The following is a 12,253-nucleotide window of genomic DNA, read 5'->3' as shown; positions in this document are numbered from 1 at the left end:
AGTTTCACCCCTGAAAATCCGCTAATTACTACGTTTGTCCACGACACGATTTTGTCTATTGTGACAAAGCAAAACATTATGGACGGATCTTAGACATATTTTATCATGATTCTTATGTTGATTTTTCCACTGATTGCGAATGTCTAAAAGGGGGCCGCCTTGACTGACATTAGTGTGTTGTGTTTCTCAACTGACCTTCCTGACCCTCACGTCAGTAGGGTAGTAGTCTGTTCAAGTTACCGCCCAGTTGCTAGTACCCTTTGCCATATCAATGAGTCATGGCTTGTTGTACTTTTATGGTCCCCCAGTACTGTCTGTCCACCCTGAGACCAGGTTTGTTACCTTTGCCAGAATGGCTAAGGTTATGTTTTCACTTTGTGTGTTTGTCCCGATGTCTGTGAACAGCATAACTCGAGAAGACTTCGATGGATGCTAATGATATTTGGTGGGTGGGTAGGGGTCGGCAAAACGAAGGGGGAGTTCGATATAGGGCCTCCTAGCGGCTTGCTAAGGTACTGCAGCGGAACCTCCATGTTTGATATCTCGCGTTCTGGACATGCTGCGGTCGTGACTTTTAAGCTGTAGACAGCCCTCGGGGCAGAGAAAGGTTACTGCGAGTTTGGGCCCCCTAGCGGCTTTTTTGGAACTACAGGCGACGGTTTCCGTTCAAACTTTGGACGAGAAAAATTGAAGAACGTGTTGACGGATCGTCATGATTTTTGGTATGTTATTGAACAATGTGAGAAGTCTGAAGGGATCAGGCCCTCATCATGAGTAAATAGACTCATATAATTTTCCTAATATCAGGCATAGCAACGTACATTTTATGAGAAGTTCTTACTTTGTATGACTGTATGTGGTAGTCTGTTTGACAATGCGCAACATGTGTGCCTTATAGTTTACAAGTCAAACTTTGTAGCTCAATGGTAGAATTTCGCTGAGAATAGCATTATGGCTTTCCCTTCTTCTTGTCGAAGCTAAATGGTACAACTAAACATGAGAGTGAGACTGTCAATTATTATTTGCCGGCTCGTTTATTAGTCAGTGGTTCATGAAATGTGTCTCTTATATACTGTAAATGCAGAAATGTTCGCGGTGGATTAATGTTCGCGGTTTTCGCGGTGACCACTTCACTGTGAACTTAAGTACACCGCGAAAATTTTTCTATTATGGTGTTAGACTGCAGTCTACGGTGTTACCGCGAACTTAAAACCACCGCGAAAAGTCCTTTTTCCCCGCTACCGCAAAATCAAATCCCCTGCATTTACAGTACTTCGTCTGAAGCATACATCAAATCGCGTGGTTCTAATCGCTGTTTCTGAGTCATTATTTAGTGGACTAAAACTCCGCGTTGGTCAGTATTCGTTCTTATTTAACAAACATGCTCATAATTCCACCGCCACCTCAAAAAAACGTTGTTATAGAGGCCTTCCCAAGATTGTCTTTAACACCTAAATATCTGAATTGTATTACATTTAAGATATTTAACATTCGGTGCTCAAGACAATCTTGGGAATACGTACCTCTATACTAACGTTTTTTGAGGTGGCGGTATAATAACACCTGGTGGAATTATAATAGTCGATGCTATGTCTCAGCAATATCCTTCAGCGTCTTTGTGACAGCGATCTCGCCCCCCCGTGATCTCGCCCCCCTGGGGGCGAAATCACTAGCGATCTCGCCCCCCCGGGGCGAAATCACTAGCGATCTCGCCCTCCCCGGCTAATGATTTCGCCCCCCTACCTCGCCCCCCTTTGGCGATTTCGCCCCCCCCCCCAAAAAAAAACGGGTTTACATGACATTTTAGAAGTTGATTGGTATAAATCACAAAATGCAGTTTCAGAATGATATAAGTACACGAGTTTGATACATAACTCAATTCATAGTATCAATATTAACGTAATTACATGGTAATAAGATAGTTGAACTTGTTTCAGACAAGGAGGGTTGGGTCCCTTGTATTCCCATTATTGCATATACCTGAGTCTTGACAGAAGATGTATTTCATTGTATTCACCTGTCCTCAAGCAACCTATAGCTATATATCTCCAATATGAAGTCTCTACCATGAAGTGACCACAAAAGAACTATGTAATGTCTTTATTAATTATACAAATATTAGGTATTAATTAGAATAACGCACATTTTGGTATATGCACCTGGCCAAGGGATATCTTCACCTCCAACATGACTGTTTTTTCTAGTATTTAGGAACTGATGCATTTACCCGTGTTTCTTAAGACTGGTACTTTACCAGTGTTTGTGTAGCATTTATCAACAGCTATATCAACTTGCGCGTAGATAGTGTTTATAATGAGAAACTATTATTCACGTGTGTTTTTGTTAGTGCTTTGGAAATGTTTCCAACACAAGAAAGAAAACACTGTGACAAATTGAAAACATATAGCTCACGTATTCCGTACCATAGACGGTGTTGATTTATACGCTCGCAGTAGCACTGTTTTTATACCACCTCAGCTGCAAAAATTGTCTTTTTCATTTCAATGTCATGTTTGCACCGAACAATATAGTATCGATTTTCGAGGTATGACATCTTACGGTACGGTAATAAGGTGCCATATAGGTACCAGGTAACACACCATATACGTTACTCCCCAGGTGCAGTATAGTACCAGGTAGCGCACCTGTAATATGTAGTAACCAGCTGCTCTTGGGGGGGGGGGGGGCGAAAACGCTAGTGATCTCGTCCCCCCGGGGGGGCGAGATCGCCGGGGGGGCGAGATCGCTGTCACAGTCTTCTCTATCTAGTTTCAAACCTGCTGAGAATCCGCTTAGTTTGTGGACAACAAAGCAAGCATTTTGGACAGATTTTAGGTATTATCATGACGACCTTATGTTAATATTTCTACTAATATCAGATATCTAAAATGTCCTTGACTGACATATTAGTGTACCGTGATGCACAGGTGGCCTTTCTGACCCTTACCTCAGCAGACTAGTTGTCTGTTCAAGTCACCGCCCAGTTGCCTTGTGCCTACTGGCGATGAGCCATGCCTTTGGGGTTTGTATGTACCCCCTACACTGTCTGACCTCCATGAGACTGGGTTTGTAGTGAACAATGCGAGAATGGACCGATCCTGTCGAACGCCATATCGAACAGATAGAACCCCCTATTCTATTTCGAACACCTCCGTCAAAAACTGCCCTGGGCTGAAATGGCTATTTTTGACGGAGGTGTTCGAAATAGAACCATGATCGAACAGGGGGCGGGGTTTTTGGATCGGTCCATTCTGAAGAGATGCTGACTTTGTTAAAATTATATTCATGACCAGTATCGTGCATATTAGTTTCCTCTGACACTGGCCCAATATCGGGAAAAATCACAAAAGATTCAGAATATGAATCAACCCCAAAAATGCCGAATACATTTTTGCAGGAATCGTGTCATTGACGTTTGAGGAAACCAAGCTGAAAGTGCCCTGCAACAACTAGAGGCCAGCTCTAGGATCACTGTCCAGGTTGGTGCAACATAGACCATAAGCAGCTGAAGATATAATTATTGATTATGTTAAATCAGCAATAATAATGACAAATTTCATTTTGAGTAAGATTCTGCAATAGGTAGCAATAGGTCTGCTTGATACTGTAAATGCAGAAACTTTTGCGGCGGTTTAATGTTCGCAGTTTCCGCGGTGGCCACTTCACCGCGAACTTAAAACCACCGCGAACATTTTTTCATGGCAGTACAGTGCATGGTGCTACCGTGAGCATAAAACCACCGCGAAAAGTTCTTTTTCCCGCTTCCGCGAAATTAAATCCCCGCGAACTTAAATGCATTTACAGGGGTAATAATGAAAAACACCTCTTTTGTGCAGTGAAGAAAAGTAGCCCTGAAAGATTCAGCATGAAGGTGAAGAGACTACTCGTTCTGCTGCTGATCGTCCTGAAAGATGCTGGACCAACCACAGCGCAAACCTGCAGCAGCAGCTGTTCAGCCACAGAATGTTCCTGCTGGGACATGGGCCTCACCAGTGTTCCCCAGGACCTGCCTACAACCATCACTCGCCTCGACCTGAGAAGCAACGCCATCACAACCTTAAGTCAGTCTGATTTATCAAGATATAGAAACTTGCAGTTCCTCCGCATTACGTACAATCCGCTCTCTATAGTTAATGACGGAACATTTGATAACTTGATCAGCCTGACTGAGCTTAGGCTAGGTAATCGGTTGAGTAGTATACCATCAAACATGCCTATAACCCTCACTACCCTTCTTCTGCTTGGCAATGGCAATGGCATCACAAGCTTAGGTCATTCTGATTTATCAAGATATAGAAGCTTGGAGATATTAAGCTTCATGTCCCAACAGATCTTCACAATTGAAAGCGGAACATTTCATCACTTGACTAACTTAACTTCCCTATCCTTGTTCAATAATCGGTTGAGTAGTATACCAGCTGAAATATTTGAGCCACTTGGTAAGCTGGAGGTGTTGAGTCTTGCTTACAATAATTTAGCTAGTCTTCCAGCTGACATATTTCAGGGGCTTGGGAATCTGAAGCGCTTGTTTCTTGGCCAAAATCGGTTGTCAAGTCTGCCAGCTGACATATTTGAGGGACTTGTTAATCTGGACGACTTGAGTCTGGGGGGTAATCTTATTACCAGTCTCCCAGCTGGTATATTTGAGAGACTTGGTAACTTGGTGAGCTTGACTCTCGAAGGCAACCCCTGGCAGTGTGATTGCAACATGCGTCCCTTTAAGCAGACGCTGACAGAGTATCACGACTTTGCATACGACATAGAATGCGCTGGTCCCGCCAATCTTGCAGGTCAAAGGTTTCTGGATGTAGATTCTGAAGATCTGATCTGTGAGATCCCAGCGTCTACCACGAAACATGCAGCAAGTTGCAGCAGTGTCAGTGACAGAATCTTTTGGAAGAATTGTATCGCCATAAAGTTTTGGAAAAAAGCTAATTGCAGGAAGATGTGCAAAAAGTGCCTCAAGCAATGCAGTAAATGCAGCAAGAAGTTTCGGAAGGTTTGTCCAGATCAAGGAACACGTCAGAACACATGTCTCCAAGAATTCAGGGAGACGTGTTCCTAAACTCTTGAAACACTGTCATAAGCAATAAAACAGCTGCTACAGGCTTTAATATGGGTGCTGAAAGCGTTAAATCAGGTATCACAAGTTTAAAACAGGTGTCACAGGTTTAAAACAGTTGTCACAGGTTTAAAACAGGTGTCACATACTTTAAGCAGGTTTCTCAAGCTTTAAACAGGTTTCGTGAGCTGTAAAACATGTGCCTTTAAAAAGGCGCCACAAGCTTAAAGCAGGTGTGGGACCGTGTAGCGCAGTGGCAGTTTCTTCGGCCCGTGACTGAGAGGTTGCGCGGGTTCGAATCCTAGCCTGGTATCCAGTCGTAATATAGCTCCCGAGTCTCTTCTCTCCTCTTTGCAAAGAGGAGAGAAGAGACTCGGGAGCTATATTACGGCTGGATACCAGGCTATTCGAATCCAGCTGCCGTGTTACCGATCTTGTGCCCTTGGGAAAGGCACTTTACACGACTTTCCTCACTTCACTCAGGTGAAAATGAGTACCTAGCTTCGGCTCGGATAGGACGTTAAATGGAGGTCCCGTGTCTGGGGAGAGCCATACCCCAGGCACGTTAAAGAACCCACCACACGTGCGATGGTGCGGCGTGAGTGATTCAAAACCTTCAGTACCTTGGCCGCACCTGGGGCAATTACTGTCGCATTGAGGTCACATAAGTGGCGCCGAATGGCAGCTCGCTCCAGACACTTGCGACAGTCGTATTGAGGTCACCTGAGTGGCACCGAATGGCAGCTCGCTCCAGACCCTTGCGATTCAGCCCCGCCTATTGTAAGCTCCTCGCAATTCAGCCCCTGGCTGCAAAGAGTGAGTAGTCGGCCTACTCAATAATAAAAGAATAAAAAGCCCACCCAATAACCTGCTCAACAAAGCTTAAAACAGTTACCTCAAGCTTTCGACAGTCGCCACAAGCTTACAACAAGTGTCACAAGGTGTCCAAAAGTGCGACATGCTTTCAACAGGTGCCGTAAACGGTGTTCCAACAAGTAAAACACACTTTATTTGCAAATATAGTAATTGCAAGATCTAAACAGGTGTCACGAGTATCAAAACAGGTGCCACAAGTTTGAAAATAGTCGCTTCAAGCTACAAACAGGTGCCACAAGGTTTCAACTGGTGTCACAAGCTTCCAAACTGGTGCAACAAACTTTAAAAAGGTGCATCACCCTTTAAGACAGGTGTCCCAACAAGGTATTTTCTGGTGCCTGCCCAAAACTGTAGGTGCATGTAGCGACAGGTACCTACCAAAAACTGTAGTTACTTGTAGGTTTAGAGGTAAATGTCCAAAACTGTAGGCACATGTAGGTTTAGAGATGCGCATGCCTGCCCCAAACTATAGGCACATGTAGAGGTGCTTACAAAAACTGTAGGTACTTGTAGGTTTAGAGGTGCCTGCTCAAAACTGTAGGTACTTGTAGGTTTAGAGGTGCCTGCCCAAAACTGTTGGTACATGTAGGTTTAGAGGTGCCTACTCAAAAGTCTGTAGGTACTTGCAGGCCATGAGGCTCAAAAGGCAACAGATGGTCCTCAGTCCCACAGCTAAATACCGATTTACTAGCACAGTCATGGCAGCTGATTCTGGAGAAGCCCCACAAGTTATCATATATAAGAATAAAAACAAGCCAGAAACTGAAGAAATCTCATCTGTTCTTAAGATACTGCTGCACTAGATAATGGGGGTAGTACATATCAACAGACAAAGGACAACTGGTGGGTAGATATTATACAAAATGTATAGTTCACAGTCCCTCATGTAAGGCAATAGGTGTTAGTTCATGCTGATAATGACCTGCATATACATATATAAAAATTATATATATAGCGGTGGGTCTCACACACACACACATAATATATATATATGTGAGACCCACACTTGAACTATAGGATGATATTCCAATACGGGCTAGATAAAGAACGGTAAATCTGATGTACACCATACAGAGATGCTAACAGAGACTAACCTGGAATCCAGTCTCTCGCTGGCTCGGCCGTATACCGTAGTTAGTGCAGGCTCTCTACGGGGCCAGGGAAGCTCCCAGCCGCCGGGGTAATCGGCCACACCCGGTAGTATTTTCACGCGGTTAGACTTTAGCCCAGGGGGTTAATTATTCGGCCAGCGAGAAAGAAAAAGAAAGCGCTATTGCGCCAGTCTCTCGCTGGCCGGCAATTACCCCCCCCCCCACCCCCCCCCGGGCAAAGTCCAACCGCGTGAAAATTCTACCGGGTGTGGCCGATTATCCCGGCGGCTCAGACCCACAGTGGCCCCGTAGAGAGCCTGCACTAAGTACGGTAGGCCGAGCCAGCGAGAGACTGGATTCCAGGTTATCAATAAAACAGAGACTGGCTTCAGAAACTGTTTAAAGTGTTTGAATACCGATGGAAGAATGTATACTGTAAGATATTCATGAGAGCACCGCTGATGTACAATGTTTGAGCACAAGGATGTATTTTCTTCCATGCCATACACCGCTATATAAGATATATGTTAACCAATGATTATGATAATAAGAATTTTCAGAATATTTGTATATAATTTGGGACTATCATTAAAATCAATATATCATCTTTATATGGTAAGGGGGCTAATTTGTCTTTGTAACATTAACTTTTACATATCATATCAGGGCTGGAAATACCACCTGCATGTGCAGGTTAGTGCAGGTAAAATTGGAGCTGTGCAGGTATTTCTGGTGTTTACATGCACCTAACCTGCACTGGTCCATATAATGGGTTTTATACATAAATGTCATATGGTGTAGGTGTATGTGGATTGTTATTAGCTGTTATTACTATATATTACCACCTATAAAGTATACAACACAAAATAGCAATGGTTCCTGATCGATTAACAATTTAGTATGATCCATACTTCCTAAATTCAGGGTAGTGCAGGTAAAATTTGTCTGGTGCAGGTAATTTTCTTTGTTACTTGCACCAGTGCAGGTATGTAGAAAAATGTAATTCGAGCCCTGTATATGTACTAATAGCCATATTCTGTTACAACTTAACTTCTTACCCCAATAATACACTTCCTGTGGCACTTTTATTCACTTAATCAATCATCACATTGATAAGGATTTTAGTTCAGATTTTATCATAGTGTTTAATTAAGGTCACTTTTGATCATAATTCTATTCTTATTCATCATTACAATCAAATGGTAGTCCTTTGGGGTGATAAGAACTAACACCTTGTTTAGTAATTGTTAACTTCCATACAGAATAGGAGCTTATTATCATATTTTTTACTAACGACTTTGTGATGTACCTTTAACATAAGTGATATCATGATTTATAACTGTTATATCAATTTTACTAACGAATTGTGATCAAAGATGTATATCTTACCATAATTAACATGATGGTTTAGATTCTATAACTGTTAAATCATTTCCGTATATTTTAATTACTCTCCAGAAACAAGTGTTATATTTCTACAGATACCACTTTCCTGAACTCAAAACACATAATGCAACACTCTGGTAAACCCCTGTGCACCCCCAAATTTGTAGATCTGTGATTTTCAATCTATCTGATGGAGATTTGCTTGATTTCATATTCACCCTTGGATGATAACACTTGTTTCTTTCAAATGATTGCTTTAAGGTTTCATAGTTATAAGAATATCATATACAATTCTGCGGTGAAAGGACTTACTTTACTATTAGTACTGCTAAGTAGTACTACACAGATGATTGTGTTTTTTACAATTGAGTATAGTAAAGTAAAGTAGATTAACTGAACTAAAATTTTTGAAAACAGTACTATCTACAATTATATTTTGGGTGAAAAATGGATTTAATAAAAGTTCCAAAGGAGAACTAAAAATCTGTGGCTCCAGTGTTGTCTTTACCCCACTACAAAAGTTTGTTGAGGTAAGAAAAAGGAAGAAAAAAATCAGTTTGACATGTTAAAAAAATTGTTGCTAAAACTAAAAATCAGCAGGTTTTCACCCCTGTCCCAATGGTTCAGTCCAATTAATAATAAGGCAGGACCGTCTTATCATTATAACCATAGAGAAAAGTCACCGATTTGACCTGCTTTGAGAAAAATCAGATACAAAAGTTAGACAGGCAAAACAAAATTCTAGAGCCTAAAACTCTACCAAAACGATATCATATTCCTTTGATTTATGATTCAGTGCATGACCCGGTTTGATACATAGATGAATTAACTAGATTATATACAAATGATATAATTGCAGTTTAGAGTACACCTTATAGAACGCCAGCCGTTTCTTAGTACATATAGTATTTATTCTGGTATCTTCTTCTTCTTCGCCGCATATCAGTTTTGGTTGGATATCGCCGCATATCAGTTTTCTTGCGGAGATGGGATGCATTCTGGTACGTTTTGTATACCCTTGTCTTTAAAGTTAATTTTCCAGGGTTCAAAAAGTCAATAAAACATAGTATATTACATAGCACATATTTGTTCTCTTCAAAATACGTGTGGTTTCTACGTTGTCATGACAACACTCTAGAACTTCACCTCCCCAAACAACTTCAGATACACCCCTCCTAGAACTGCCGAGACTACAGAACACGTTACCACGGCAACCAGGCAGGGCAGCTCGTAGCCGTTCTCTTGGGTTCCCAGGACGTACCAGGTCGTTGCCATGGCAACATTTCCTGCCAGGGTCAGCACGAGGTTGACCCCTAAGGTCCAGGTCGTCGTCATGGAGAAGTTGACGCTGAATGTCTCCACGGCTGCGAGGATTCCCCCGAACAGAACCCCGACACACTCGTGCAGGTCCGGGACCACAATCAGCATCATGGCCTGGCAACAAAATCAAAGACATGAAGTGATTGAGAACAGGTAAATAATCTAAATTCTAACATATGGATATTAACTGATTGTATGTACATACAGAATATCGAATACGATTCTAAACCTACATGTTCGCGGTTTTCGCGGTGGCCGCTTCACCGTGAACTTAAAACCACTGCGAAAAGTCCTTTTCCCGTTACCGCGAAATTAAATCTCCAAACAAGTACTCTCCAAACAGAGGTTGGGCTCCGGCTGTTTTTTCAACGTTTTTAGTTGTTTATCGGGCTTTCTATTTTGTATTATATCTTGTATTGTTTGGCTGGCGCACTTCAAGAAAAGTGACAAAATAGAAAGCCCGATAAAAACGACTAAAAAACGTTAAAAAACAGCCGGAGCCTAACCTCTGCTTGGAGAGTAGGAAGAGGTGGGAGGAGAGGAGAAGAGAAGAAGGATCGGGAGACACAAGCTTAAGCTTCTTTAATTGTCATTGATTAGTTGTTTTGAGTATCAGGGAGATTTAAAGACCTTATTGGAAATACTACTAAAAAGAGTTTTCATCGCTCACCGTGTTCTTGAAGGGACAAATGGCGTCGGATACACCACCGACCCTAGCTATGGATACGCCTATGATATAGACGTCAGAAACACCCTAGATACGCGTATATGGGCATTAGAACCATAAATGCGCGTACTAGTCTACAGGAGGCCGATCACCCTGGATTCGATTATATAGATAGAAACAGTTCACGGCGTCTTTACCTCTCCAAGCAGCGGCAAAATCGTAACTGCCCGCCAAGACTATGTGCTAGCTTAAAGCGCAGAACTTTACATAGGTCGCGCGATCATCGTACAATCGCTAACTTTTCGGGCATTTTCGGGGACAGCCATATGTGTCCTACAAAGTCTATGTCCTTGTCGGTGGGTCGGTGGTTGGTTCTGTCACAACCCTCAGCCTATGGCATCAATATCGTAAGACGATCGCACGACCTACGAGACCGCACTCTTATTCGAGATGGAATGGGCGCCAGTGGCGGCTGTGCGACACATGGTCGTATTCGGCAGTTACGATTTTGCCCCCGGAACATCTGCTTGGGGGACAGTCTTTACCAGCATGACGAGCCAGTGCAGCCCCAGGGGCAGGGCGAACCACAGGCGGAAGGCAGAGGCGCACAGCCCGACCGCCAGCACGCGTGCCCCCAGCTCGGGCACCTTCCACACCGCGAACAGCGTCAGTCTGGGGACAACCTGCAGTAGGAGGCATCGGAAGAAAGAGGACAAATTAATACTACTGCCATCTAGCCTGAGTATCATCCTGCTTCATACCAGGGCAAACTCTCCCCTCAACCAGGTGGTTGGTGAAACTAAGCAGGATGGAGTATGGGAGCCCCGGTAAACTAAGCAGGATGGAGTATAGGAGCCCCGGTAAACTAAGCAGGATGGAGTATAGGAGCCCCGGTAAACTAAGGAGGATGGAGTATAGGAGCCCCGGTAAACTAAGGAGGATGGAATATAGGAGCCCGGTAAACTAAGCAGGATGGAGTATAGGAGCCCCGGTAAACTAAGGAGGATGGAGTATAGGAGCCCCGGTAAACTAAGGAGGATGGAGTATAGGAGCCCCGGTAAACTAAGGAGGATGGAGTATAGGAGCCCCGGTAAACTAAGCAGGATGGAGTATAGGAGCCCCGGTAAACTAAGCAGGATGGAGTATAGGAGCCCCGGTAAACTAAGGAGGATGGAGTATAGGAGCCCCGGTAAACTAAGCAGGATGGAGTATAGGAGCCCCGGTAAACTAAGGAGGATGGAATATAGGAGCCCCGGTAAACTAAGCAGGATGGAGTATAGGAGCCCCGGTAAACTAAGGAGGATGGAGTATAGGAGCCCCGGTAAACTAAGCAGGATGGAGTATAGGAGCCCCGGTAAACTAAGCAGGATGGAGAATAGGAGCCCCGGTAAACTAAGGAGGATGGAGTATAGGAGCCCCGGTAAACTAAGGAGGATGGAGTATAGGAGCCCCGGTAAACTAAGCAGGATGGAGTATAGGAGCCCCGGTAAACCAAGCAGGATGGAGTATAGGAGCCCCGGTAAACTAAGCAGGATGGAGAATAGGAGCCCCGGTAAACTAAGCAGGATGGAGAATAGGAGCCCCGGTAAACTAAGGAGGATGGAGTATAGGAGCCCCGGTAAACTAAGCAGGATGGAGTATAGGAGCCCCGGTAAACCAAGCAGGATGGAGTATAGGAGCCCCGGTAAACTAAGCAGGATGGAGAATAGGAGCCCCGGTAAACTAAGGAGGATGGAGTATAGGAGCCCCGGTAAACTAAGGAGGATGGAGTATAGGAGCCCCGGTAAACTAAGCAGGATGGAGTATAGGAGCCCCGGTAAACTAAGCAGGATGATACTCGGGCTGAAGGGA

General features: G+C 43.7%; 2 protein-coding genes across 2 annotated transcripts; one reads left to right on the top strand and one right to left on the bottom strand.

Annotated features, from left to right (window-relative positions):
• Window positions 1–3,375: 3,375 nt before the first annotated feature.
• On the top strand, window positions 3,376–5,396 carry LOC118426839 (carboxypeptidase N subunit 2-like). Its single transcript, XM_035836385.1, has 2 exons — window positions 3,376–3,479; window positions 3,837–5,396. Exon 2 carries the CDS (start codon window positions 3,866–3,868, stop codon window positions 5,063–5,065), a length of 1,200 nt encoding a protein of 399 aa, XP_035692278.1. The 5' UTR covers window positions 3,376–3,479; window positions 3,837–3,865; the 3' UTR covers window positions 5,066–5,396.
• Window positions 5,397–9,335: 3,939 nt separating this feature from the next.
• Window positions 9,336–11,151, bottom strand: LOC118427000. Its single transcript, XM_035836634.1, has 2 exons — window positions 10,948–11,151; window positions 9,336–9,849 (listed from the first exon to the last, which is right to left on the bottom strand). Exons 1-2 carry the CDS (start codon window positions 11,149–11,151, stop codon window positions 9,550–9,552), a joined length of 504 nt encoding a protein of 167 aa, XP_035692527.1. The 3' UTR covers window positions 9,336–9,549.
• Between the last annotated feature and the right edge of the window lie 1,102 nt (window positions 11,152–12,253).

This window comes from Branchiostoma floridae, chromosome 12 (assembly GCF_000003815.2).
Source record: "Branchiostoma floridae strain S238N-H82 chromosome 12, Bfl_VNyyK, whole genome shotgun sequence".
Classification (NCBI taxonomy): Eukaryota; Metazoa; Chordata; class Leptocardii; order Amphioxiformes; family Branchiostomatidae; genus Branchiostoma; species Branchiostoma floridae.
The sequence above is the reverse complement of the archived record's forward strand: the minus strand, read 5'-3'. Positions and strand labels throughout refer to the sequence as shown.

Excerpts from the sequence above, each read along its gene's own strand:
- LOC118426839 (XM_035836385.1), top strand. The coding sequence starts at position 3,866 with ATGAAGGTGAAGAGACTACTCGTTCTGCTGCTGATCGTCCTGAAAGAT.
- LOC118427000 (XM_035836634.1), bottom strand. The coding sequence starts at position 11,151 with ATGATACTCAGGCTAGATGGCAGTAGTATTAATTTGTCCTCTTTCTTC. Across the intron at positions 9,850-10,947 it reads TGCACTGGCTCGTCATGCTG|GCCATGATGCTGATTGTGGT; the intron begins GTAAAGACTGTC and ends TTTTGTTGCCAG.